The following is a 23,776-nucleotide window of genomic DNA, read 5'->3' on the forward strand; positions in this document are numbered from 1 at the left end:
ACCCTTTCCCTGCAAAAATCTTTGTCTGCCAGGGTGCACTTCATAACTGACACCTGGATGAGAAAACATTGGCGGGAGCGTTACATCTCGCTGACTGGGCAAACAGTGACTCTGGTGGTTGTAGAGGCAGGTGGTCAAGGGGCTGCTACACAAGTATTGGAATCCACAAGACTTATGGTACAAACCTCTGTATCTAACACTTTCTCCACTGCTTATGCCTCCTCCACCTGTGCGCTCAACCTCTCCTTTAATGAGGCATGCATTCCAACAATGCAAAAAGAATCCCACCACCACCATACTGAGCAGCCAGAACTCAAAGCAATCAGGCACTGTTTAAATTAATATACGTTAGTCACACAGCTCAATAATTGTGCACAGCTATCTAGGCCGAGGTTAAGCAATGGCGGTCTCCACTGAACGTGGAGCCAGGAAAGACTGTGTACGATCATGGTGCAAACCTGGTTTGCTGCCCTATGCTGGGGCAACCTCACACACATAGCTTACATGGCTTACATTCTCAACCTAGTGGTACAGCAATTTCTCCACCACTATACCAGCCTGAATATGCTGCTGCAGAATGCACAGTCACTGTGTACTCACTTTCACCGTCAGGTCATGGACTTGTATCACAGAGGTCTTTCAGCCTATCGGTTAACCTTTTGATGTGCGATGTCCCGACACTGTGGGATTACACTCTGCACATGTTGCAGCATCTGTGGCAGCAGCGACGAGCCCCAATACAGTATGTCCTTTTGCATAGCCTGGGTAAATGCAGTTCAGACCTGGTGCAAATCATGCTGGTGGAGTTGGCACAGATGAAGGACCTCTACACCCTTCTGCACAGCTTTAAAATGGCTGCTAAGATGGTTAGCACGGAAGATGCCTTCATCAGCATCATTACTGTATTCCGGTGATCTTCTGTACATTCTGGAGTACACTTTGACACTTTGAATAGTCTGCGTGAGGAGGTGATTGTCCCAGAGGAAGAGGTGGAAGCAGAGGATGATGCAAAAGGGATAATAATATCTCTAAGTTCTTCCATTCCTCACCCTGAGAGTCACCCTCCTCCTCTTCCCGCCCTGACAGCACAATACAGTCCACGTGCGCCTCAGGTATTTGAGTCTCATCAGGATCACCTCTACCCCTGGGGGGTTAACATTTGGTGATGAGGGTCTTGATTTTGTTCAGACCCTACCTCATCTGGCCCTAGATCCAACTGAAAAAATGTTTGTTCATCTGTGCATATGCTTTCCTCCTCTTGAGTTTGTGAATCTTTGGAGCACACCTCTGATGCCCATGCAATAGAATGTGCAAACAGCTCTGCAGACTCACCCATCTGTGGTTCCCCACAGTCAGTTTGGCGGTTGGAAAGTTGTGACATGGGGAAACAAGGATAATTGGGGTGACACTTCTGACGATTCTACTGTGTGTGATGTTAAGGTGGAGGAAGAGTTGAAGAGGCCATTTAATTCAGAGATTGTAATCCACAGGAACACATGTTCTTTCTGGCCCTCATCCACAAGGCATACCACTGTGTGGCTGACAAAGAAAGGGAGTCGAGTAGCCTATCCAGTAACAGAAGTTGTTAAAATGCTGTGCAATTACTCACTGCAGCAAAACAAACATAATTCTCATCCAGGGCCGGCTCCAGGTTTTTGTGGGCTCCAGGCGAAACAGTCTCAGTGGGTTCTTTTAACACATTCCACAATTCATGATGCACAGATATGGCAGAGAAATATAGGTATAGTACAATGCCAAAAATTTAACTTCTTACATTACAAGAGTGATATCTATATCTCTGAAACCGAACAGTATAGTCCTCCTTACAGTATTATGGGTTCCATATAGTGCTCCATACAGTATTATGGTCCTCATATAATGCTCCATATATAATGGGCCTCATATGATGCTCCATATATAATGGGCCCCATATGATGTTCCAGTATATGATGGGCCCCATATATGATGCTTCAGTGTATGATGGGCCCCATATAATGCTCCATATATAATGGGTCCCATATATGATGCTCTACTGTATGATGGACCCATATAATGCTCCATATTTAATGTGCCCCATATGATGCACCAGTATATGATGGGCCCCATATGATGCTCCAGTGTATGATGGGCCCCATATAATGCTCCATATATAATGGGTACCATATATGATGCTCCAGTGTATGATGAGCCCCATATATGATGCTGCAGTGTATGATTGGACCCATATATAGCTCCAAACATTAAAAAGAAAATGAAATACTCACCTCGCCTCACTGGCCGCTACTCTGCTCTGGACTCATCAGCATCGCCATCTTACAGCTCTCTGCACTGTGATTGTTCAGGCAGAGGGAGCACACTAGTTACATCATTGTGCCTTCTGCCCTGAAACGTCACAGTCAGGATGACACCGCAGCGATGGAACAGGAAGAGGCAAGTATCGCAAGTGTCAGGGCTCTGAGCAAGTGGGGGGGAGGCCCACTCATGGGCGCCGGCACTGGGCCCCCATAGTGTGCCAGTGTCTCCTATGGTGAGCTGGCCCCCTCGCCTGCTCAGGACCCCGACACTTACCCGGGTATGCCTGGTGCTGGCCCTGTTCTCATCTCTCATATCATCCCTGTCTCACAACCTAGAACAGCTGTTCAGTACTTTCAATTCTCTCCTCCATCCCCCAGCTACCACTCCCTCTGCACTCATCTCAGCTGAAGACATTGCCTCATTCTTCAAGCAGAAAATTGACAACATAACGTAAAGCTTTTTACTAAAGTCTTCACAGCCCCTCCTCATACCTACTCAACTCTCCAAAACCAACTTCTCCACCATCATGGAAGATCAACTTTCCTCTTTACTAGCCAAATCACATCTCACCACCTGTGAACTTGACCCAATACAGGCACCTCTCATTCCAAACCTTACCACAGTATTCACCTCAACCCTAACCCACCTCTTCAACCTGTCACTAACAACTGGTGTCTTCCCCTCATGCTTCAAACATACTTCAATCACACGCATCGTCAAAAAGTCCTCCCATGACCCAACCTTTGTGTATAGCTATTGCTCCATATCACTTCTCCCCTATGCTTTAATCAAGGTCACAGTTTCTCAATAGTGAATGTGACGTGGAAAATGTGATGTCACATTACAGAATGAGCAGCAGGTAGAGGAATTATGTAATTTAAGAAGACCGGAATGTTGTGGGGTCTCCAGTAAATATTTATCAAGCACCATTTGAGAAATCATCACTATTGCAAGAATTTATTTTATGACATTATTAAAAATACAGATTTTTTTTGTGCTTTACATTATTATTTTTATCAGCTATATTTTTTTTTTATCAGCAGAAGAATAGGCTTCAACAATATATATATATATATATATATATATATATATATATATATATATATATATATATATATATATATACACACACACACAACCGGTTTGTGTAGACATACAGTAATATTCACCATGTCAACCAGTCACATTTCGTCTAAATTTTTAAATGATTTGCAATACAGATGGAATCTGACTAGTAGCCATAGTCAGTAAGTCTTAGGTAAGCATTAGAATGTGATCTCTCAGGATATTTGTGAGAGGGGAGAAAGTTGAAGTTGCTGAGATGGTCAGAATTAACACTTGGTTTGCTGAACTTGTGTGATTGCTTGATGACCTTTAAAATTGCTATGTTGCTCTGAAACAAAAATGAAGAGTTAACAAGTTAGAGAATTACAGACAGAAGATTAACCCTATGGCCTACAAAAGTATCTTTAATTTCTAATGTTTCCCAAACAGGGTCCAAAGTTGGCCCTTGTGTGATATTTTGAAGTAACTGGTATTAAAAATATATGATAATCTTCATGTCAGTCCTCATATTTCTTGACTCAAATGAGGTTTGTATACAAAAAATATGCCCCAACAACCAACAACCCTTGTGAGACATCTCAATGTAATTGATGACTTAAGAGCGACCAAAGCAAATCCGTTAACACAGATAATACAACATTATCATATTCTAATGATAAATATTTCCAACAAGTCCCATTTACTAACAGCCCATACAAGATGACGTTCAATGGAGATGAGATAAGATCTCCAGAAGTAACACTTTTTTTTAGGTTTCCAGGAGTTTAAATAAACTCTCATTCACTAAACAAAAATGTATTCATATAGAGCCTACAAAGATGGCCAAAGCCACAAAGCTTCCAAAAGAAAACAAAATTTGGTGTGGTTGTCAATGACAATTATACATTGTTAAGGAACCAGATTATATCTTAATTACTCAGACAACCATGTTTAGCAAACCAAAAAGAATTGACTTTTTATCTGTATGCTGGCTTTTGTATTTAAGTGTTGATTTCTGGTAGGTCAAGAAAATCTCGTTTTGTTTGTGTAAGCCTGGAATATTGACTTGTAAACTGATATTTGATATAACATGGTGTGCTTTTAGCCTTGATGAATAGTGAGGTCTACTGATATGCTAATTATACATTGTCTAGCCCAGATAATTTCGATGATTTTTAAAACAGAGAAGGAAAATCTATTCAAATAGATTACATAATCAAACAAAGGCAACTTGGTTGTCACCATTCTTCTCCTTATCTGTGAGGGTGGACTGAAGGACACTGGGTAAATCTAAAAATAGGTTACATGCCTCTGTATAAAGAGTCTAAGAGACAGAGAGACTAAGAGACAGAGAGACAGAGAGTGACACAGCCGGACATTCTGCGAAACACCCAATGGAAGAGAGATAGGACTGCAGCCAATTCATCATGGCACCATCACGAGAGACAAGGATCTATCATTCTATAGGAAGCAACCTAGGGGTTTGGCTCCGTTTGGAAGGATACAGATCTGCTCCATTGACCATTTTTGAACCATGCATATATTTGGAGCCAGGTTTTGGACACGCTGTACGCCTGGCTCCATGGAGATGTTCGGATAAGCCAGGTTGTGACTCTCATGTCAACAGGACTTGTACTTCATATGGACTTAATAAATTGGCATCTTCCTACACTTGCCGTTACTTCCTATTTGTGTGTGTACCACAGGTGGGGTATCCGACCCTGGGAGCTCTGACGTAACATCTGCCATTATCCCGGAAAGTCAGTGGAAGGGTGAGACTCTGTAATGTGCACCATCTTGGGGTATTTTGCTGGGACTGTATGTGTTATCTTAAACACCACAAACCAAAAGAAACCCTTAAAATATACCTTTTTTTAATATATTTTAAAATGTCAACGTTAGTGACAATCAAAGGACTCACATATATCTACAAAACGTCAAATGACTAAGAGTTATTTTTATTAGGGAGGGAAGGGAGACTATTTTCGCCCTGGTAGGTCCTAGATGATTCCCTACCTGGTTGCGGAGGTTGGCACCCTAGTTGTTGACGATATGGCGCCCCCGCTCAACGTAGGTATCCCTAGAGTCCCTATATCACCCTAACATACCAAAAGAAAGGGACACACAGAAAAACACACACACACAAATAACCGAAAAAATACCCCTAGTGGGGAGACAAATGTTGTCTCAGAGTGTATCAAGAACTTATCTCGTAGTACCCAAGATACTGGGTGTGCTGTCACTAAATGGTAGGGTCAGTGCCCACTTAGAGGTGTTAGTTTAAATCCTCACCTCACAGTACTGAGCCATTTTACAGATGGGCTCCAATCAGGGTCTCATATTGAGTCATTATCAGAGTCTAATAAAAAGATTTATATGTGCACGGGTGTTGTGGATTCTGTTTGTGGGCTCCCTCTGGTGGTTACTGCTGGTACTGGGTGACTTTGGTGGGTTGCGGCCTTTGGTTTCCACCTGTCCATCAGAGGCTGGGTGTTTCCTATTTTACCTGGCCTTTCTGTCATTTCCTTGCCGGCTATCAATGTATTCAGATGTGCTCTGTTTTGTTCCTGCCTACCTGCTCCCAGATCTTTCAGGATAAGCTAAGTGCTGATTTTCAGTTGTTTGGTTTTTTGTCCAGCTTGCTTATTATGTCTCTATGCTAGCTGGTAGCTCTAGTGGACTGAGGTTCTCCCCATGTGCCATGAGTTGGCACATGGGTTCTTGTAATCTCAGGATGGTTTTTTTGATTAGGGTTTTTTGCTGACCGCTCAGACCCCTTTTGTATCGTTCTGCTTTCTAGTTTACAGCGGGCCTCAATTTGCTAAACCTATATATATCATCTCTGTGTGTGCCTTCCTCTCATTTCACCATCAATACATGTGGGGGGCAACTATACCTTTTGGGGTTCGTTCCTCTGGAGGCAAGTGAGGTCTTTATTTTCTCTGCAGTACTAGTTAGCTCTTAGGCTGGTGCGTGGCGTCTAGAACCAACGTAGGCACGCTCCCTGGCTATCTCTAGTTGCGTTTGTCAGGCGTAGGGCAGCGGTCAGCCCAGGTTCCATCACCCTAGAGCTCGTCCGTTATATATTTGTACCTTGCTTGTCCTGTGCTATCCCTAGCCATTGGGATTCATGACACACGGGTACATCAAAATAGCATAATTCAAAAGCCAACACAGTATATATTCAGAATTTTCTGTGTTCAAAATTCCTTTGTGCACACAATGCATACAGTATAATAGCTCTCATAATAGTGTGCACAAATATATACTACTCAGTAAGTATTAGTTCACACCAATAGGCACAATCTGATTTTATATATAGTGGTCATACCATAAAAATCACTTTCTCCCATACTGTATATAGGTTCGATAAGTGGGCATAAATATATTGGTTCCAGAGACCAGGCAGTCCTTCAAGAGTGTCAGTTTCAAACAATGGCAACAAAATATTAGCAGCCCAGAGGTAACGCTACACCTCAACCCAGAGGTATCAGCCGGTCACACAAAGTAGCTAAATAATATGCAAACAATAATAGTTCGCCATGCTAATGTCATATTCACTGGCACTGAAAATAGTAAAGCCATGATACTTATCCGCCAACAGTTAGGCACGTCCCGACGCATTTCGCCCTCTCAAAGTAGATAGAGGGTTCATCAGGGGAAAGAAGATGAGGGGGCTTCCATCACCTCCATGGCCGAAAGAAGAATGTAGTGTACGCCGCACACTGCATTCTTCTTTCGGCCATGGGGGTGATGGATGATTTGGAACCCCTATACATTTTTTCTTTTGAGTAGTGTTGAGCATTCCGATACTGCAAATATCAGGTATCGGCCGATATTCGCTGTATCGGAATTCCGATACCGAGTTCCGATATTTTTCTGATATCGGAAATCGGAATCGGAAGTTCCTATAAGTTCCCAGGCATGTGCAGTGTGTATGGTTCCCAGGGTCTGGAGGAGAGGAGACTCTCCTTCAGGCCCTGGGATCCATATTCATGAAAAAAATAAAGAATAAAAAAAAAAATATATGGATATACTCACCCCTCTGACGGACCCGGACCTCAGCCGTGCAACCGGCAGCCTCCGTTCCTAAGAATGCAGTGAGTGTAGGACCTGCGATGACGTCGCGGCTTGTGATTGGTCGTGTGAGCGGTCACATGAGCGGTCACGCGACCAATCACAAGCCGCGACGTCATCGAAGGTCCTTCACTCTGCATTCTTAGGAACGCAGGCAGACTCTTGCAGCGGTGACAGCCAGGGGCCGTCCGAGGGTGAGTATATCCATATTTTTTATTTTTATTCTTTATTTTTTACATGAATATGGATCCCAGGGCCTGAATGAGAGTTTCCTCTCCTTCAGACCCTGGGAACCATCCAGGATCACTTCCGATATTTGTGTCCCATTGACTTGTATTGGTATCGGGTATCGGTATCGGCGATATCCGATATTTTTTGGATATCAGCCGATCCAATCCGATACCGATACTTTCAAATATCGGAAGGTATCGCTCAACACTACTTTTGAGTTTTTTTCTACGTGTTATCTGCCTGTTTTGTGGTTCACTAAAGCATTGTGACACTGTTTTACCATCGTCCTGTATTGTCTGAGTAGGGTTATGCCCATGTTAATGGGAGGGGGGGCATTAGGCGGCATGATCCCTGGTCCATGCGGTTCCAGCTAGCGGACATCCTACAAAAACAGCCATACCCACTACCATAATACAATGAGATAAATTTTAACATCCATATTTAATAAAAACAATTAAAAAAGTGGGAAGGGATCACTCTAAACAAGGTCATCTTAAAGTGAACCTGTCACATGAATAGATTCTATTAACCTGCAGATATAAGGTTAATCTGCAGTTTAATAGAATTCTGAATCTGCATGTAGACCTCCGCAGCTGGGAGGGAATTAACTTTATTCCTCTCAGTAGCATTCCACATCCAGTCACGGGGCAGCGCCGCCGCTGGTTCTCTCACTGCTCTGTGTATAGTGCACGGCGGCTCTAACCATACCCCCGGCACTGGCTGATGGCTGCTCATTATTAGGGCAGTTTGTCAGTCAGTGTGAGGGGCACAGTTAGAGCCACAGCTCTCTATACACAAAGCGATGACTGAGCATGTGCCGGAGCCGCCCCCATTACTGAACAGGAAGGAATAAAGTTAATTTCCTCCCGGCAGTGGGGGTCCAAGTGCCAGTGCAAGGCAGGTTCAGAACAATAATAACCTGCAGATAAACCCCATATCTGAAGGTTATAGCATTTTTTCACCTGACAAGTTCTCTTTAAAGGGTAAATGGTCCATATATACAATTTGATGTCTTAGTGTTCATCACACAATATAAATAGTTTCACAGGTTCTTGGTTCAGTTAAATCCCTTTTTAAATAAGCTGCATAGAGCAGAGTAAGTAGAAAATGTGAAATTTATACTGAAAATAGCAAGTAAAGTTATACAGAGCATAGTCGATACATACATAAGGTATTATGTATCTCTATCACATCGGACATTGTTACCCCGGGAGGGGAACCTAGTATTATAATTTAGAGAAAGTTTCTTACCATTATCAGATTGGTGAATAGGAACGCTGTCGAGAGAGAAAACATCATATATTAGTCACATTAATACACAATATGTAAAACATTTTACTATGTGACCTTGCATGCATTTGGCATGTCATAGACGGGAACACAAGAAACATAGAGTCGCAATTATACAGTACATTATGTATTGTAAAGATTGACCCCTATAAAACGCATACTAGCATTGTGCTCATTACTGGCACAGTGCCTACAAAAATAACTTTTAATCCATATGTAAATAAGGGGCCTTCGGTGTGCCCATGGCATGAACATGAGCTGGGTGCACTGTAACGCCTTCTCAATTGGCGTCCTTTGGACTAGCCTAGCTTGTGATGGACAGAGCTCACTCCTAGAGAGAACCCTGCCTCGCATGTGTGCACAAGCGTACTGATGGTGACTGTACTGACCCCTCATTTGTATACTGATTAAAAGTTATTTCCACAAGCACTGTACCAGTAAGGACAGGCCCAGATGACTGTATGTTCTCCATCCGAAAAAAAACGTCTGATTATGCTAATCACACTCTGATCAAAGTTTGATCACAGCGTGATCCGTTTTTTCAAATGTGGAGAATTAAAAAACAAAAATTCTCTAACTTTTCCATTCAATTTGTCCATAAAAATCGGATCGCACTCCAATGTCAACCAAGTATGTATGATGTTTTCCATGGACCCATAGACATGAATGGGCGAGTGTCATCCGATTATCGAAGGTAAAAAGTGCATGTCGGTCCATGGCAAAAATCAAACATGTACACTGCCTCATCGAATAACAATGGAGTGAGAAGGATCCTATGTTCTGACGGATCACACTTGGACTGGAATTGTGGTCGTCTGCATGAGCTTTAACAGGCAGAGTGCTAGTAAGATTTTAATAACAGTCCTCTAAATCACTCTTTAATTGGTCGAAAAGGCTTTTTGGGGCTGCAGACTACTTTTAAACCTCAATTTATCAAGTGATTTATGTTGCAAAATTTTTGCACAATTGGAAATTCTACAATTTTTTTGGAAAAGTTAGCGGAACTGAGACAGGGAATGGCCAAGTTTCATAATTTATGCCACAAAAGTGATGTAAATTAAGCCAGAGCATACCTTGCAGAGCTGCAGAGCAGTTGTAAAATGAGCCAAATTCCTTAGAGGCACACACTCCCTTCACACAGTGCTCCCTTCTTTAATATTAGAATGCAGTCATCCAGTTTTAGTGAATCTGAGGTTCCCTGCTTTTTTCTTAAAAGTTAATATGCTGATGTAACACTCCAGGTAACCGGTTGTTACAGTGATGTTGCCTTCCTTTCTTGGAGGGCGATATTATTCTTGGAGGCAAGGAGGATCCCCTTTACCAGGTAATGCACCCACATACAACACATTCTGAATCCAGGCCAGAAGGGGGAGCGCTGAACCCGGACTCAGGGGAGCTTCTCTAGCTTTAAGTGTTCTGGTCTGGAGGAGGAGTTAGTTCAGTCTAGAGAAGAGTTTAGTCTGGAGAGACAGTGGAGGAGTGAGGACGGAGAGCAAACAGTGGGGCCGTGCAGCCAGGACTGAGCTGCAGCTCTATTAAAGGAAGATATCCAGAGGGATTGAATGTAGTGAAGCATCAGAGGAAAGAAGCAACAGGAGAAGGAAAGGGGCTCAGAGGGGAACTGTGACCGGGCAACCTCAGAGCCGAAGCGCTGGAACCGGGCACCGGGAGCCCAAGGCTGTGCTGTACTCCAGGTCGCATAGCAGAACCAGAAGGCATAAGACTTTATATAATTTGCCCGCACCCACACCTGAAGGTGCAGCAGTACACTAAGAGCCCGGGTCATGATAGAGACCTTATAAAAAGGCTCATACTGCTCATCATACAAGTAACTGTCCCTGGATAGGAGAGAGAGGAATTTGCCAGCAAGCTACAGGCAGCAGGGACCTCGCATACGAGCACGAGTAGGAAGGCTTACGGACCTCACCTGGGAGAGGGATCTATCTTTGCCTCCAGGCTAGCCGAACCATATCACCACCTGTGCCTGGTACCCTGGACTGTGGACTGCTACCATAAGTAAAGAAATTACAACTCTGTGTCCTCCATTTATTTGCCGGCATACACCATCTCTGCCCAGCACACCGGGAGCCCTGGGGACCCTGCTTCACCTGTGGGAAGCGTCACCATCTATGCTGCAGTAACACCACCCCAGAGGACCCCTTTAAGCAGCGTCGGTCCCCTCTGACCGAGAACCACAGGTGGCATCATGAAGACAAACTTTAATACAAACCCCTTAAAAGACTTTTCCCTTTTGAGTGCCCAGGGCCACGGCCCGGGTCGCAGTCACCGTGACATCCCCTTTAAGTGTGACCGGACCCGGTACCGAGTATCCCCATTGCCCTGGTGGGCGACTCACTGACAACCCCTTTAAATGATTTGTCCACCACTGGAAAACCCTTTCTTAGCAGTTCTATCGTCTAATTTAAAATGTAAAAAAATGCATACAGACTTCCCAGGCCGGCACCCTTCCTCCGATTGCAGGAAGTCTGCTCTGACAGAATAGAATTCGATCAATGGCCGCTGATTGGCTAAAGTAGTTAGGTGACATAATAATGCCATGTGACCTCCAAAGACAAACGCACTGCAATTGTACTGGTCCAGGAGGTAAGTATGCAGGGTTTTTTAGGATTGATAGAGGAGCTGTTAAGAAGGGGATATATGGGAGTGGACAACCCCTTTAACTCCAAACATAAATGAAAAAAAAACTTATAGTAAGAATTTTTTCAGCCTTCACCTTTTCATATGCTGCAAGTCATGACCTTCTATAAGACGTTTGTATGTGGCAATCTCCATTTCCAGGTGGTTCTTCTGGTCCATAAGCTGTTTGTATGCAATATTTTGCTGTTCCAATTCAGACCGTATCTGTCCCAATTCAAGCTCCACATGGTTGATCAGGCATTGTAACTGGGACAGTTGGGAGCCGTAACTGGATTCAATCTCGCTAAGGGATTCATCAAGAGCCGATTTCTGAGAAAGAAAAGTGAAGTTTTTAGACTACTGGCAATCACTAACAATCTTGTCAAGGTTTTTGTCTTTTGAAACTACACAGAAAATGATGACAGTTAACACATTCAACGATTTCAGCATCAGTATGTCAATCATAGGGATGCACATGATGTCAAATCTGGAGATCAAGGGGCTAACTTCCAGGATATCGGCAAAACGAGTGTAATTGAGTAGATACATCCGGCATGTAGATGGTGCACAAGGGCCCAGATGGGAAATGTGGCCCTCTCTGCCAGAAAACGGCCACCAGTGTCTTACTAGTATACGAGAGTAGAATTTCTGACTATGGAAGATATTTCTTTTGAATGAAGGATTTTACCAAGAGTCAGTACTAGGCCAATGAAATGTAAAAAAAATGGCTTGTGTGTATTGTGAGCGTCCCTTGTAAGGCATGTGTCCAGTTTGTGAGGGGGTCGTGTGCAGCAGGGACGGTGATCAGGGCGTGGAATCCAATTAATTCTTTCTCATTCTACTACAGTGTGCAGAAGATATTCTATGTGTGAGAAGGTTATGTGGATGGCATGTGTTTTATGCTTAAGTGGCACGCGTGACATGTGTCCAACATGGGAATGAGACATATGTGGCATGTGTCCAGTGTTTAGGAGTCCAGCATTTTAATGGAAAGTTTGCTCTAGAATTATTGAGTGGCGCTTTAATGGAAACCACATACACCTCTTACCCAAGGGCTCTCTTCAGCCAATGTCAGCCCCTGATCACACATTTGATACATAATCTATGGTAAAGATTATCCACTACTCGGTCAACTTTTTCTAAATCCCTTTACTTCTCCTGATGAAAATAATAACACCTATACTTATCTCAGGTACCGTCACCTTTCCGGCAGTGATGGTACTCGCTCTCCCAGGCCTCACGTGACATTATGATGTCACGCAATCCCTGCGGCCAAATCAGCACTGGTTTCATTACCCCATCCATTAGACATAATTGAAATCCGGAAGAAGCAAGACAGCAACTGCAGCTCCGACTTCCTATGGATGTCTGATTTTTCTGAAGGATTGAACAGTGAAGCCAGTGATGATCGGGAGCAAGTATGATGTCATGCGAGCCCCGGGAGAGCCCGTGCCGATCCTGCTCGAATGGCATTGGCACTGGAGGTAAGGGTAGGTTATTATTTTACTCGGGAGAACATTGAGTAGTGAACAACCCCTTTAATATCCAGTGTGTAAAGAAAAAGAAATTGTATTTCCAATGTTACAGTGTACAAGGGACACGGTTATAATAGATGGTCGTCAAGTTTTCAATAAGCTTATAAGACTTGATAATTAAGGTCATACCATGCTGAGTTGACTTTGCAGTTCGATTTCTAAAGTTTGAACATTACGCTTTAACTCAATTAGGTCACCAGAAACTGTCTGCAGCTGCTCTGCCCCAGAAATCATCTCTCGATTCAGTTCTTCAGTCTGCAATAATAATAATAAAGACAAGATGGACATAAGGAAAACAAGAGCTATGTATGTTGTATGAGTAGTGAGAGGTCAGGGCCAGGGGCGAAATTCCAAGCTTCGATTCCATAAATGGAATCTGTCAGCAGATTTTTGCTATGTAATCTGTTAGCACCGTGATGTAGGGAAAGTGTCTTTACTGGGCTGTGTTTTGCTGTTTCAATACAATCAGTGTTTTATCAGCAGGAGATTATCACTACAGGACAACTAGCCTCCTGCATTCTAGTCTAACCCCTCCCCCATTACTGATTTGTAGTTTTTTGCCACTATGCAATGCATATATAAACTGCCAATCAGTAGTGGGAATGGGGTTATACAGGGCTCAACATCTCAACTCTGTTAGATCTACAAAAGAGAAAACTGCTGCACCCAGTAAACTAAATGGCACATCACTGGAATCAGGCTCTCTGTCATCACCTCATGCTGATATCAGGTTACATAGCGAAAACCTGCTAACAGATACTCTTTAATGGCTGCTTAGAGCTTACGCAGGATAAGCACAGCGCACTCATGACAGGATAGAGCAGAAAGGGGTTAATTTTGTTTTGGAATGCGGATTTAGAAGGCTTAGATTTTGAGTTGGAAAAGACAAACAGGGTGGTCGGTAAGATAAGGTTCGTGGGTGTGGCTAATAGAGGGTTCATATAGACGATTTTCCCCAGCTAAGACACCATTTTACAGTCAGGACTATTGATGTCCCACCCGCCCTTACTGTCATCGTAGCGTAAAATGTTTTTTAGGTCTGGGGGATAATTTAGGGTATATAGGAGTTATTAGTAGTTTTAGGCATTTAATGATAGAGCTGTTAAGTGTTGTACACTGTGGCTTGTCATTGGTAACAAGAAGCGGCTCCTGTCACAACACAGCTGTCTGGTAACTCGGGACCAGGGGCTTCTTCACTATCCCTAACAATAGGGGGTACCCTAACTCGCTGAACTCCACGGGATACTTCTAAAGGTGAACATGCCGGGGCCTCCACCCTTACCTTATCTCCTGAGTTATCCCTCCGTCTGTTCTCTTCCCCCACCCAGGGAAGAGGGGTGCTACTGTGTGCCATAGTACACCAACCCGACAAACAAGGCAACACAAACAAGAGTTAACAGAAAACTCCAGGCATACAAAATATTCACTCACATATGACAGTGACATGCACCAAGGTGTGGAGGTAGGGGAATAAACCAAAATAGAGAAGGATAAGGAGTTGCCACACATACCAATCAAACAACAGTCACAGATAACTCCTCCAACTCTCCTTCTCATAAGAACTCCTCTCCCTCCTTTAGCCATGCAGCAAATGCTAACTCTAACAAGGATTAGTAACAGAGCCCAGATTATAAAAGGGGAAAAATTGGCTAACCGAGCTCAGCTGTGAGCACAGGGATTTCCACCATGTCCAATTAACCCCTGTTCTGCCAGAGAAGTGCTTCTTCTCAGCGCCGGACTAGGAGCAATCAGACGCTGTAGTTTTCTGGCTCCACACTGTCTCGGTAACCCCATGACAGTACCCCCTCTTCTATGTGGGACCTCCGTAACCTCAGGACCAGACCTATCGGGGTGTATCACGTGAAAAGTTCGGATTGGTGTGGCTTCATGAGCATCAGATGCTGGTACCCACATCCTCTTCTCAGGATTGTACCCCCTCCAATGTGCCAGATACTGAAGCGACGTGCAAACAACACGAGAATCCAAGATCTTTGCAATCTGAAACTCCAAATTTCCATCGACAATGACAGGAGATGGTGGTAGAGGTGATACTACTGAAGATGCAACATATTTTTTGAGGAGAGATCAATGGAATACATTATGGATCCTAAAGGTAGGTGGTAAAGCAAGGCAAAATTCTACGAGATTGACAATGGCTATGATCTTATAAGGACCAATAAACCTGGGATCCAGTTTCCAAAACGGAACCTTAGCTTAATGTTCCTAGAGGACAGCCACACCAAGTCACCAACACACAGGTCCGGATACACCAAACGTCTCCAATCAGCCACACTCTCCTCATATCAACTCCTCTCCCTCCATTAGCCATTCAGCAAATGCTTGCTCTGACAAGGATTTGTAACAGAGCCCAGATTATAAAGGGGAAAGAAGTGGCTAACCGAGCTCAGCTGTGAGCACAGGGATTTCCAACATGGCCAATTAACCCCTGTTCTGACAGAAGAAATTAACACATTTAAAATGAAGGAGAAGTGCTTCTTCTCAGCGCCGGAGTAGGAGCAATCAGATGCTGTGGTATTCTGGCTCCACACTGTCGTGGTAACCCCGTGACTGCTCCATTTCATATCTATTGGCACTTATCAGTTTTGATGATTAACTGATATATAATTATCTCCTTTAAGGGGCAGACCCTGGGAAATGAGGTTTGATGATCCGATGGCCATGGAAATGAGATCCGTTGTGCACCAATGTAGCTGGTCGGAGGTTTTAGCGGCTAGTGGTGGAGATGTATACATAGTTCTGTGGCTTGGTAGATAATGAGAAAGTCATTTTTGCCAAGGACTTGACCTACAGGGTATTTATATGTTTGTGTAGTTTTTTATATTTATGTGTTCGCAGTTTATTTATTCTTCCTCCTTCAAGCTCGGCACTTATAATGTCATGCAAAACCTGTACGAACATTTTTAGTGTTGCATTTATAACACAGGAGTCTTCCTATGAGGCAGATGGGCCTTTAAAGAGGCTGTCAGTCCAAGCTGGGAGCTGTATCTTTGCTATAATTTGTAAGGCATAGATTGCCATAAGTTAAATCAAAAACAGACCTTGTGTTGTGCTACCCATGTCCACCCCAGAAATCATGTGTGTGCTCAGATCACATTTTTCTAGACACGGCAGTTTATACTCACATTTCTTCTCTTATAGACAGGATTGAATTACATATATACTACAAGCAGTTAAACTTTATCCATATACTATGCCAAATGGGCTTCAGGGGCCTGACACTTTTTTACCCTTGCAAGGAAGATCTCTTCAACTTCTTTTAGATTTCTTTCCAGCAGTTTTTCATATTGTTGTCGGATTTCTGACAACACACTGTTCAGATCCACAGATGGAGCAGCATTCACTTCAACGCTGACCCTGGCACCCAGCTGTGTACGTAGACAGTTTACTTCCTATAAGAAAAAAAAAGTAATAATCGACTGTTTTGAGGAAAATAATTGAAATCTGCTATGAAACTGCAACCAAATCATCTAATTTTCCTCAAAGATTATACCAAAAGATGTCCGACAGTCCTCTTAGACATGAGAATTCAAAAGTAATTTCCATGTCAAACTCAACTTTACCTCTTACTCCACACTATAATTTACCTCCTCATGGTTCTTCTTCAGTTCTTGAAGTTCATCCTCAAGGTTTTGAACAGACATCTCTAGGTCACATGTCTCCATGCTAAGTCTATCTAAAACTTTTCGGAGACCTTTGACATCGGACTCAATGTGTTTTTTCAGACTCATTTCCAACTCAAGCCTAAAGCATGGAAAAAATACATGGTATATCAATTAATATCAATATAATGAATTGTTAAAGGAAGAAAAACTGCCACTTACGAGTACATAGGAGTCCAGTGGGCAGTCTTAATCCTTGTGCATACATAGGTAGCTTTTAATCATTGAGTAAGACCACCTTCTGGGTATCTGAGCCCAGGATCAACTTGCATTAAAAAAATGAGGATATAAAAAGCTAACATATACTTAAAAATAGTAAAGCTGGGGAGACAAAAAGCTCAAATACTTTCTTAACTGAGAGACAAGTGGTATAAGATATTATAGGTACGCTCACCTGATAGGGTTATGACAGTAACAGTACCTATAGAAGCATGTAAAAGGCTTCAGCAGGACCACCAAGGAGATATAATGTAATGAATGAGGATTACCTTGGCTCAAAGTCCCGCTACCCAAAGTTCCAGAAATGCGATAACACATGGAAGTGAAGCATGAATACAGTTTATTTGTCAACATGTTTAAAGCTTTTCAGACCTCTTCTTCAGGATGAAACCATTGGGGTTTCGTCCTGATGAAGAGGTTTGGAAACCTTGAAACACGTTGACAAATAAACCGCATTCACCTCCGTAGACTTTGAACCACCATATTCCTCATTCATTTCAAAAAGCTATACTTAGCATTTTCTGCGCTAAACTATACTAAACAAAAATATAAACGCAACACTTTTGTTTTTGCTTCCATTTTTCATGAGCTGAGCACAACGATCTAAGACTTTTTCTATGTACACAAGGAGCCTTTTTCTCTCAAATATTGTTCACAAATTTACTGTGGCCACCCTGTGCAATGATAACGCTGCTAACTCAGCATCTTGATATGCCACCCCTGTGAGGTGTATGGATTATGTTGGTAAAGGAGAAGAGCTCACTAACACAGATTTAGGCAAAATTGTGAACAATATTTGAGAGAAAAAGGCCTTTTGTACGTAGAAAAGTCTTAGGTCTTTGAGTCCAGCTCATGAAAAATGGGAGCAAAAGCAAAAGTGTTGTGTTTATAATAATAATAATAATTTTTATTTATATCGCGCCAACATATTCCGCAGCGCATTACAAACTATAGAGGGGACTTGTACAGACAATAGACATTACAGCATAACAGAAATCACAGTTCAAAACAGATACCAGTAGGAATGAGGGCCCTGCTCGCAAGCTTACAAACTATGAGGAAAAGGGGGGACACGAGAGGTGGATGGTAACAATTGCTTTAATTATTTGGACCAGCCATAGTTTAAGGCTCGGGTGTTCATGTAAAGCTGCATGAACCAGTTAACTGCCTAAGTATGTAGCAGTACAGACACAGAGTGCTATTAACTGCATAAAGTGTATGAGAACATGATGCGAGGAACCTGATTATGTTTTTTTTTGTTTGTTTGTTTTTATTATTTATTTATTTATTTATTTTGAATGGGCCACACAGGGATGGTTAGGTTAATGCATTGAGGCGGTAGGCCAGTCTGAACAAATGAGTTTTTAGGGCACGCTTAAAACTGTGGGGATTAATCGTATTAACCTAGATAATGCATTCCAAAGAATCGGCGCAGCACGTGTAAAGTCTTGGAGACAAGAGTGGGAGGTTCTGATTATTGAGGATGCTAACCTGAGGTCATTAGTGGAGCGGAGGGCACGGGTAGGGTGGTAGACTGAGACCAGAGAGGAGATGTAGGGTGGTGCTGAGCCATGGAGTGCTTTGTGGATGAGGGTAATAGTTTTGTACTGGATTCTGGAGTGGATGGGTAACCAGTGTAATGACTGGCACAAGGTAGAGGCATCGGTGTAACGGTTGGTGAGGAATATGATTCTGGCAGCAGCATTCAGGACAGATTGGAGCGGGGAGAGTTTGGTAAGAGGGAGGCCAATTAGTAGAGAGTTACAATAGTCCAGACGAGAATGAATAAGTGAGACAGTAAGAGTTTTTGCAGAGTCGAAAGTAAGAAAAGGGTGAATTCTAGAAATGTTTTTGAGATGCAGATAAGAAGAGCGAGCCAGTGATCGGATGTGGGGGTGAATGAAAGCTCGGAATCAAGGATGACCCCAAGGCAGCGAGCATGTTGCTTTGGAAAAATGGTGGAACCACACACGGAGATGGCAATGTCAGGCAAAGGTAGGTTAGTAGAGGGAGAGAACACGAGGAGTTCAGTTTTTGACAGGTTCAGTTTCAGATAGAGGGAGGACATGATGTTAGAGACAGCGGTAAGACAATCACTGGTGTTTTCTAAAAAGGTCGGCGTGATAACAGGAGAAGAGGTGTATAATTGGGTGTCGTCAGCATAGAGATGGTACTGGAAACCAAATCTACTGATTGTTTGTCCAATAGGGGCAGTATACAAAGAGAAGAGGAGGGGGCCTAGGACTGATCCTTGAGGAACCCCAACAGTAAGGGGAAGGTGAGAGGAGGAGGAACCAGCAAAACATACAGTGAAGGATCGGTCAGAGAGATAGGAGGAGAACCAAGAGAGAACGGTGTCCTTGAGGCCGATCGAGCGGAGCATAGTGAGGAGGAGCTGATGATCCACAGTGTCGAATGCTGCAGAGAGATCCAAGAGAATTAGCATGGAGTAGTGACCATTAGATTTAGCTGTTAATAGGTCATTAGAGACTTTAGTGAGGGCAGTTTCAGTAGAGTGTAAAGAGCGGAAGCCAGATTGAAGAGGGTCGAGAAGAGAGTTATCTGAGAGATAGCGGGTAAGACGGGAGTGGACCAGGCGTTCGAGGAGTTTAGAGATGAAGGGAAGATTAGAGACAGGTCTATAATTAGCGGCACAATTTTGGTCGAGGGAGGGTTTTTTAAGTAATGGATGTATGATGGCATGCTTAAATGAGGAGGGAAAAATACCGGAAGTGAGGGAAAGGTTGAATATTTTTGTTAGGTGAGAGGTGACAGCCGGGGAAAGGGACTGGAGGAGATGTGACGGAATGGGGTCACTGGTGCAAGTGGTCGGGCGAGAAGATGCAAGGAGCCTGCTTACTTCTTCTTCTGTAACTGGTTCAAACTCAGAGAGTGAACTAGATGCAGTTTATATTTTTTTCAGTATATCTACTGCATAAGTCTACTCAGCTCTGCTCCTCTAATTCTGTGAAATGTTACCCACAGACTGGATACCATGTTCATCATTACAGGCTCCCTTTAAGGACAAAATTCTTAGCATCTGAATATAAATTCAATTTTTTTTTTTTTAATCTTACTTGTTCCTAAAGTCATCTGCAGCTAGTTTTGCATTGTCCATGTCCAGGAAAATTTTGGCATTTTCTGAATGGAATGCAGGAATCTATAAAATAATGTACATCAGGTTAAGGAATTCGATATTTACATGTTATGTTACCTTAAAAGAACGATACGTTGATTTTAATAACTTATGTAGTTTAAGTGCTTTACAAGAACTCCATGATCCAGTTTTTCATCTCACATATAAATCAAAACGCTACAGGATCTACCAGAATAAATTCATGGAAATTTGTTCAGACACACTATAGGACAATAACAATGTGAGGAGGTTATGATAAAGCATGAGCAAACCACTCACCTCTAGAAAACTTCAAGAGTTTTCAGATGCCTCTAACTGTTCCTGCATCCTACCTGAATACATATAATATTATTATATATTTATGTAAAAAAAGCTAAAAACTGAATGAATGTATTACCCATACGCAACAGTTTAAATTTAGAAGATCCAGCTAGTGTATAGAATCTTATATTCAGTGCTCTATGAGAAACATTGTGCGAAATAGCTCTCCCCCAGAAGAAAGAAAACATTCTTTATTAACAACACTAAGATTTATCTATTCACCTAAATACCTTAAGCACTCATGTGCTTGAGTTGATATCCTTTCCCCTCTTTGCAGTAGATACAGTATTTCCATTGTAAGGTAACACAACAAATGGGATATTATCTGTAGAATAAAATTTTAGCAAATTCTACCTAAACATGGCATAATCTGAAGACACCCAAGGAGGTGCAGAAGGTTCCTAGGTTCAAATCCAACCAAGGGCATGTAGATTATACATTCTCCCTGTGTATACAATAAGTTTCCTATGATCTTGTTTTTCCTTCACACTTATAGGTGAATGGGTTTTGGTTTTAATGAAGTTGTTCCTAATTTCTATATTTCTCTGGTGGGAAAATTATAAAATAAAATCAACTCTATTTAAGACAAAGACTGATGGGAATCCCTTACAGCAGATACGGTGGCACTATTTAATCAACAAGAAATAAAGAATAAGAGAGTGTAATTGATCAAATCACCTGTTTTTGGAGCTCCTGAATGGTTTTCAAGTAATTGCTGAAGTCAGGCAAACCGTCAGGCTGGTTCTTCTCATACCATTGTCGAATTTTCCTCTCCAGTTGACTGTTTTCTTTCTCCAAGGAACTTACTTTTTCCAAATATGAAGCCAACCGATTGTTTAGTTGCTGCATGGTTTCCTTCTCGTTGAAGCAGAAAAGTCCGTCATACCTTAATACATTGTGAGCCCCATTGTTGACGGACAGATTTCCACGGGCATATAAAGACGCAATTCTAGAGTTCCACCCTTGAGTGAAGTTATTGGAGATGCTAATGCCTTTTCCTCCTGATCCACCATGAACACTAGGAGCTCTGAAAAGACGTCCATGACGGACTTGATGGCTTGTCCCTTGGTGAGAGCTAAAAGTTGTTGTCTGATGAACAGGTATATTTTGAGCTGATGTTTGGCAGCCTCCGTGGAGTGATTCAGATTTAACCTGCTTAGTAGTTTGAGTCATGATGGAATTAGAATGAAGGCTACTGTGGATAGAGGCACACGTTATGCTGTAGCTTGAGTTAAAAAGTCTAGTTGATTTTTGAAGTGGAGAAGCTTTTATAAAGCATCAAAGATGTTGTTAACTGAATGCTATTGTTATGAAGCAGTAAAAGGCTTCCATCAGGGAGGAATATAAATGTAGAGTCATTGATGAAATCCTGTTTATTCATTGTGTTGTGCACTTTGACACACCCTAAATGTATGACTTGTTTACAAACCATGGTAGTCATGGGGTCTTTGTCATTAGTCACAATGTACTATAAAAAATAATTACAATTTTAAGATATACTATAAATGTAAATTATGATATGCATATACTTTAGACAAAGAAACGTCTACATTTGAAAACCACTAGTAAGTGTAATAAATGTACTACAATAACTAAGCATGTTTTGTATGAACAGTCAGTATGACCTTGTTTTACATAAAATTTTGAAAAATATTTTTGGAATTAGTCATCAATAGCTGATGATGTCTGATTCCTTACCGCTCTGGTAATCAGCTAAAGAGAAGGACCAAGGCTCCTTGGCAAGCACCTTATCTTTTCTTTAAATCCAGCACTGTCTAATCCACCATAATCAGACTCAGCTTCCATGAGCTGCAGTACCAGGGACAGCCATAAACAAAATAATGGTACTGTGCACAGCTCCAGCTCGCTGAATCTCTGTATTCTCTTCATTCAGCTTTTTAAGCAACAGAAATCAGTTCCAAACACAAATTATTGTATTGCCCAATAGGGTCATTGAATCTGATGAAATTTCAATCTTAAAAAAGTCCCAATGGTTTGTAACTCCGACTGCTTAGCAAATTAATTGTTTAATTTACTAAGTTGTGGTCCTATGTTTGTAACTCATCTTTAACAAGCTTGCACAGTTTGATGAACCACAATGTTGGAGTCCTCAGAATCCCTAACTTATCCCAATCACTTATTTGAATTTCGGTAGACCAGATGCCTCCAAAATTTCATTCTCTGTTCAGCAGTTTGTACCAGATGACCAAGTTGGCTCTTACTACAACAGGATAGCTAAGAAATTGGGTGCAAAGTGAATTGTCACCAATGTGGATGGTCTGCTGTCTCTATAAAACATGAGTTTTCCCTAGAAGCCAACTGCCTTTCCATTGGTCTCATTCTGTCTCTTTCTGGATCCTCGAAAGGAAAGACGAAAAGGGGGTGCTGTATCACCAATATTTTTGGAAAGTAAAAAGCAGTAAGCTACTCACTTTTTGAGATATGCAAGGAATAGGTACAGCTCTACTTTGAGTGTGGCTGGTTTTTGGAACACAACCAAGCAGGTGTGAGATGCTAAACTTCATACCCCTAGCATGTGGTGACTAGGTCAAAGTGGTAGTACTTGTTCAATTCACCTGCAGCACTACCACAGGGAAAATTAAGAATTGCAAAATTGTTGAAATCAAAAGACTATGGTTATTGAGATCAAAAGACTATTGGCCTGATTCAACAAGACTGGCCTTGTTCATGCCGAATTTGATGAGGAAGAGTGCTGATTTATGAACAGGTGCACACCTGTTCATGAATTTGGAGCATCAGACAAGTAGTGAGTGCCTCTATGTGCTACATCAGAAATCTTACTCCAGGCAGGTACTAAAGTGAGATTCCAGGAGTAAAAAATGCCTCTGATCATCCTGAAATAGATGAGTTGTGGATTCCCATTCCTGCCGTGCCCCATCTCTACCTACTTTGTCAGAGATGGGAGAAACTGGCTTGAAAACTCCAAAAGTAGCAACATTTTAGCACATCTTCAAGTTGCAAGCCCTAAGTATGGACAGACCAGGCCCTCCAATGTGAGAGATGTTCTTTGCAGAAATGTTTTTCCCTGGTTAAAAGATGAGGGTTTTCATGGAGGATATCCTCTTTATTAACGTATATTTTACTAATAGTAAATTGATGTATACAATTATATTTTATAAGCCTCATGACCCATTAGTATCCATGCTTTATAGACAGAGAGATCTGAAGATACTTCATGGAGACCTATAACTGCAAGACCTAAGTGCCAAAATAAATATATTCTTTATAGATTATCCAAAAGCAAATCACAGCTACACCTTTTGTACGTAGATTCCCAGCAGCTCAAACAT

General features: G+C 42.2%; 1 protein-coding gene across 1 annotated transcript; it reads right to left on the bottom strand.

Moving 5' to 3' along the window:
- Positions 1 to 3,467: 3,467 nt before the first annotated feature.
- Positions 3,468 to 21,650, bottom strand: LOC143765618 (keratin, type I cytoskeletal 19-like). The gene is made up of 8 exons (XM_077252462.1): positions 21,144 to 21,650; positions 20,086 to 20,168; positions 16,715 to 16,871; positions 16,358 to 16,519; positions 13,239 to 13,364; positions 11,672 to 11,904; positions 8,899 to 8,924; positions 3,468 to 3,688 (listed from the first exon to the last, which is right to left on the bottom strand). Exons 1-8 carry the CDS (start codon positions 21,636 to 21,638, stop codon positions 3,627 to 3,629), a joined length of 1,344 nt encoding a protein of 447 aa, XP_077108577.1. The 5' UTR covers positions 21,639 to 21,650; the 3' UTR covers positions 3,468 to 3,626.
- Between the last annotated feature and the right edge of the window lie 2,126 nt (positions 21,651 to 23,776).

The sequence above is a fragment of the Ranitomeya variabilis genome, chromosome 4, assembly GCF_051348905.1.
Source record: "Ranitomeya variabilis isolate aRanVar5 chromosome 4, aRanVar5.hap1, whole genome shotgun sequence".
Taxonomy (NCBI): Eukaryota; Metazoa; Chordata; class Amphibia; order Anura; family Dendrobatidae; genus Ranitomeya; species Ranitomeya variabilis.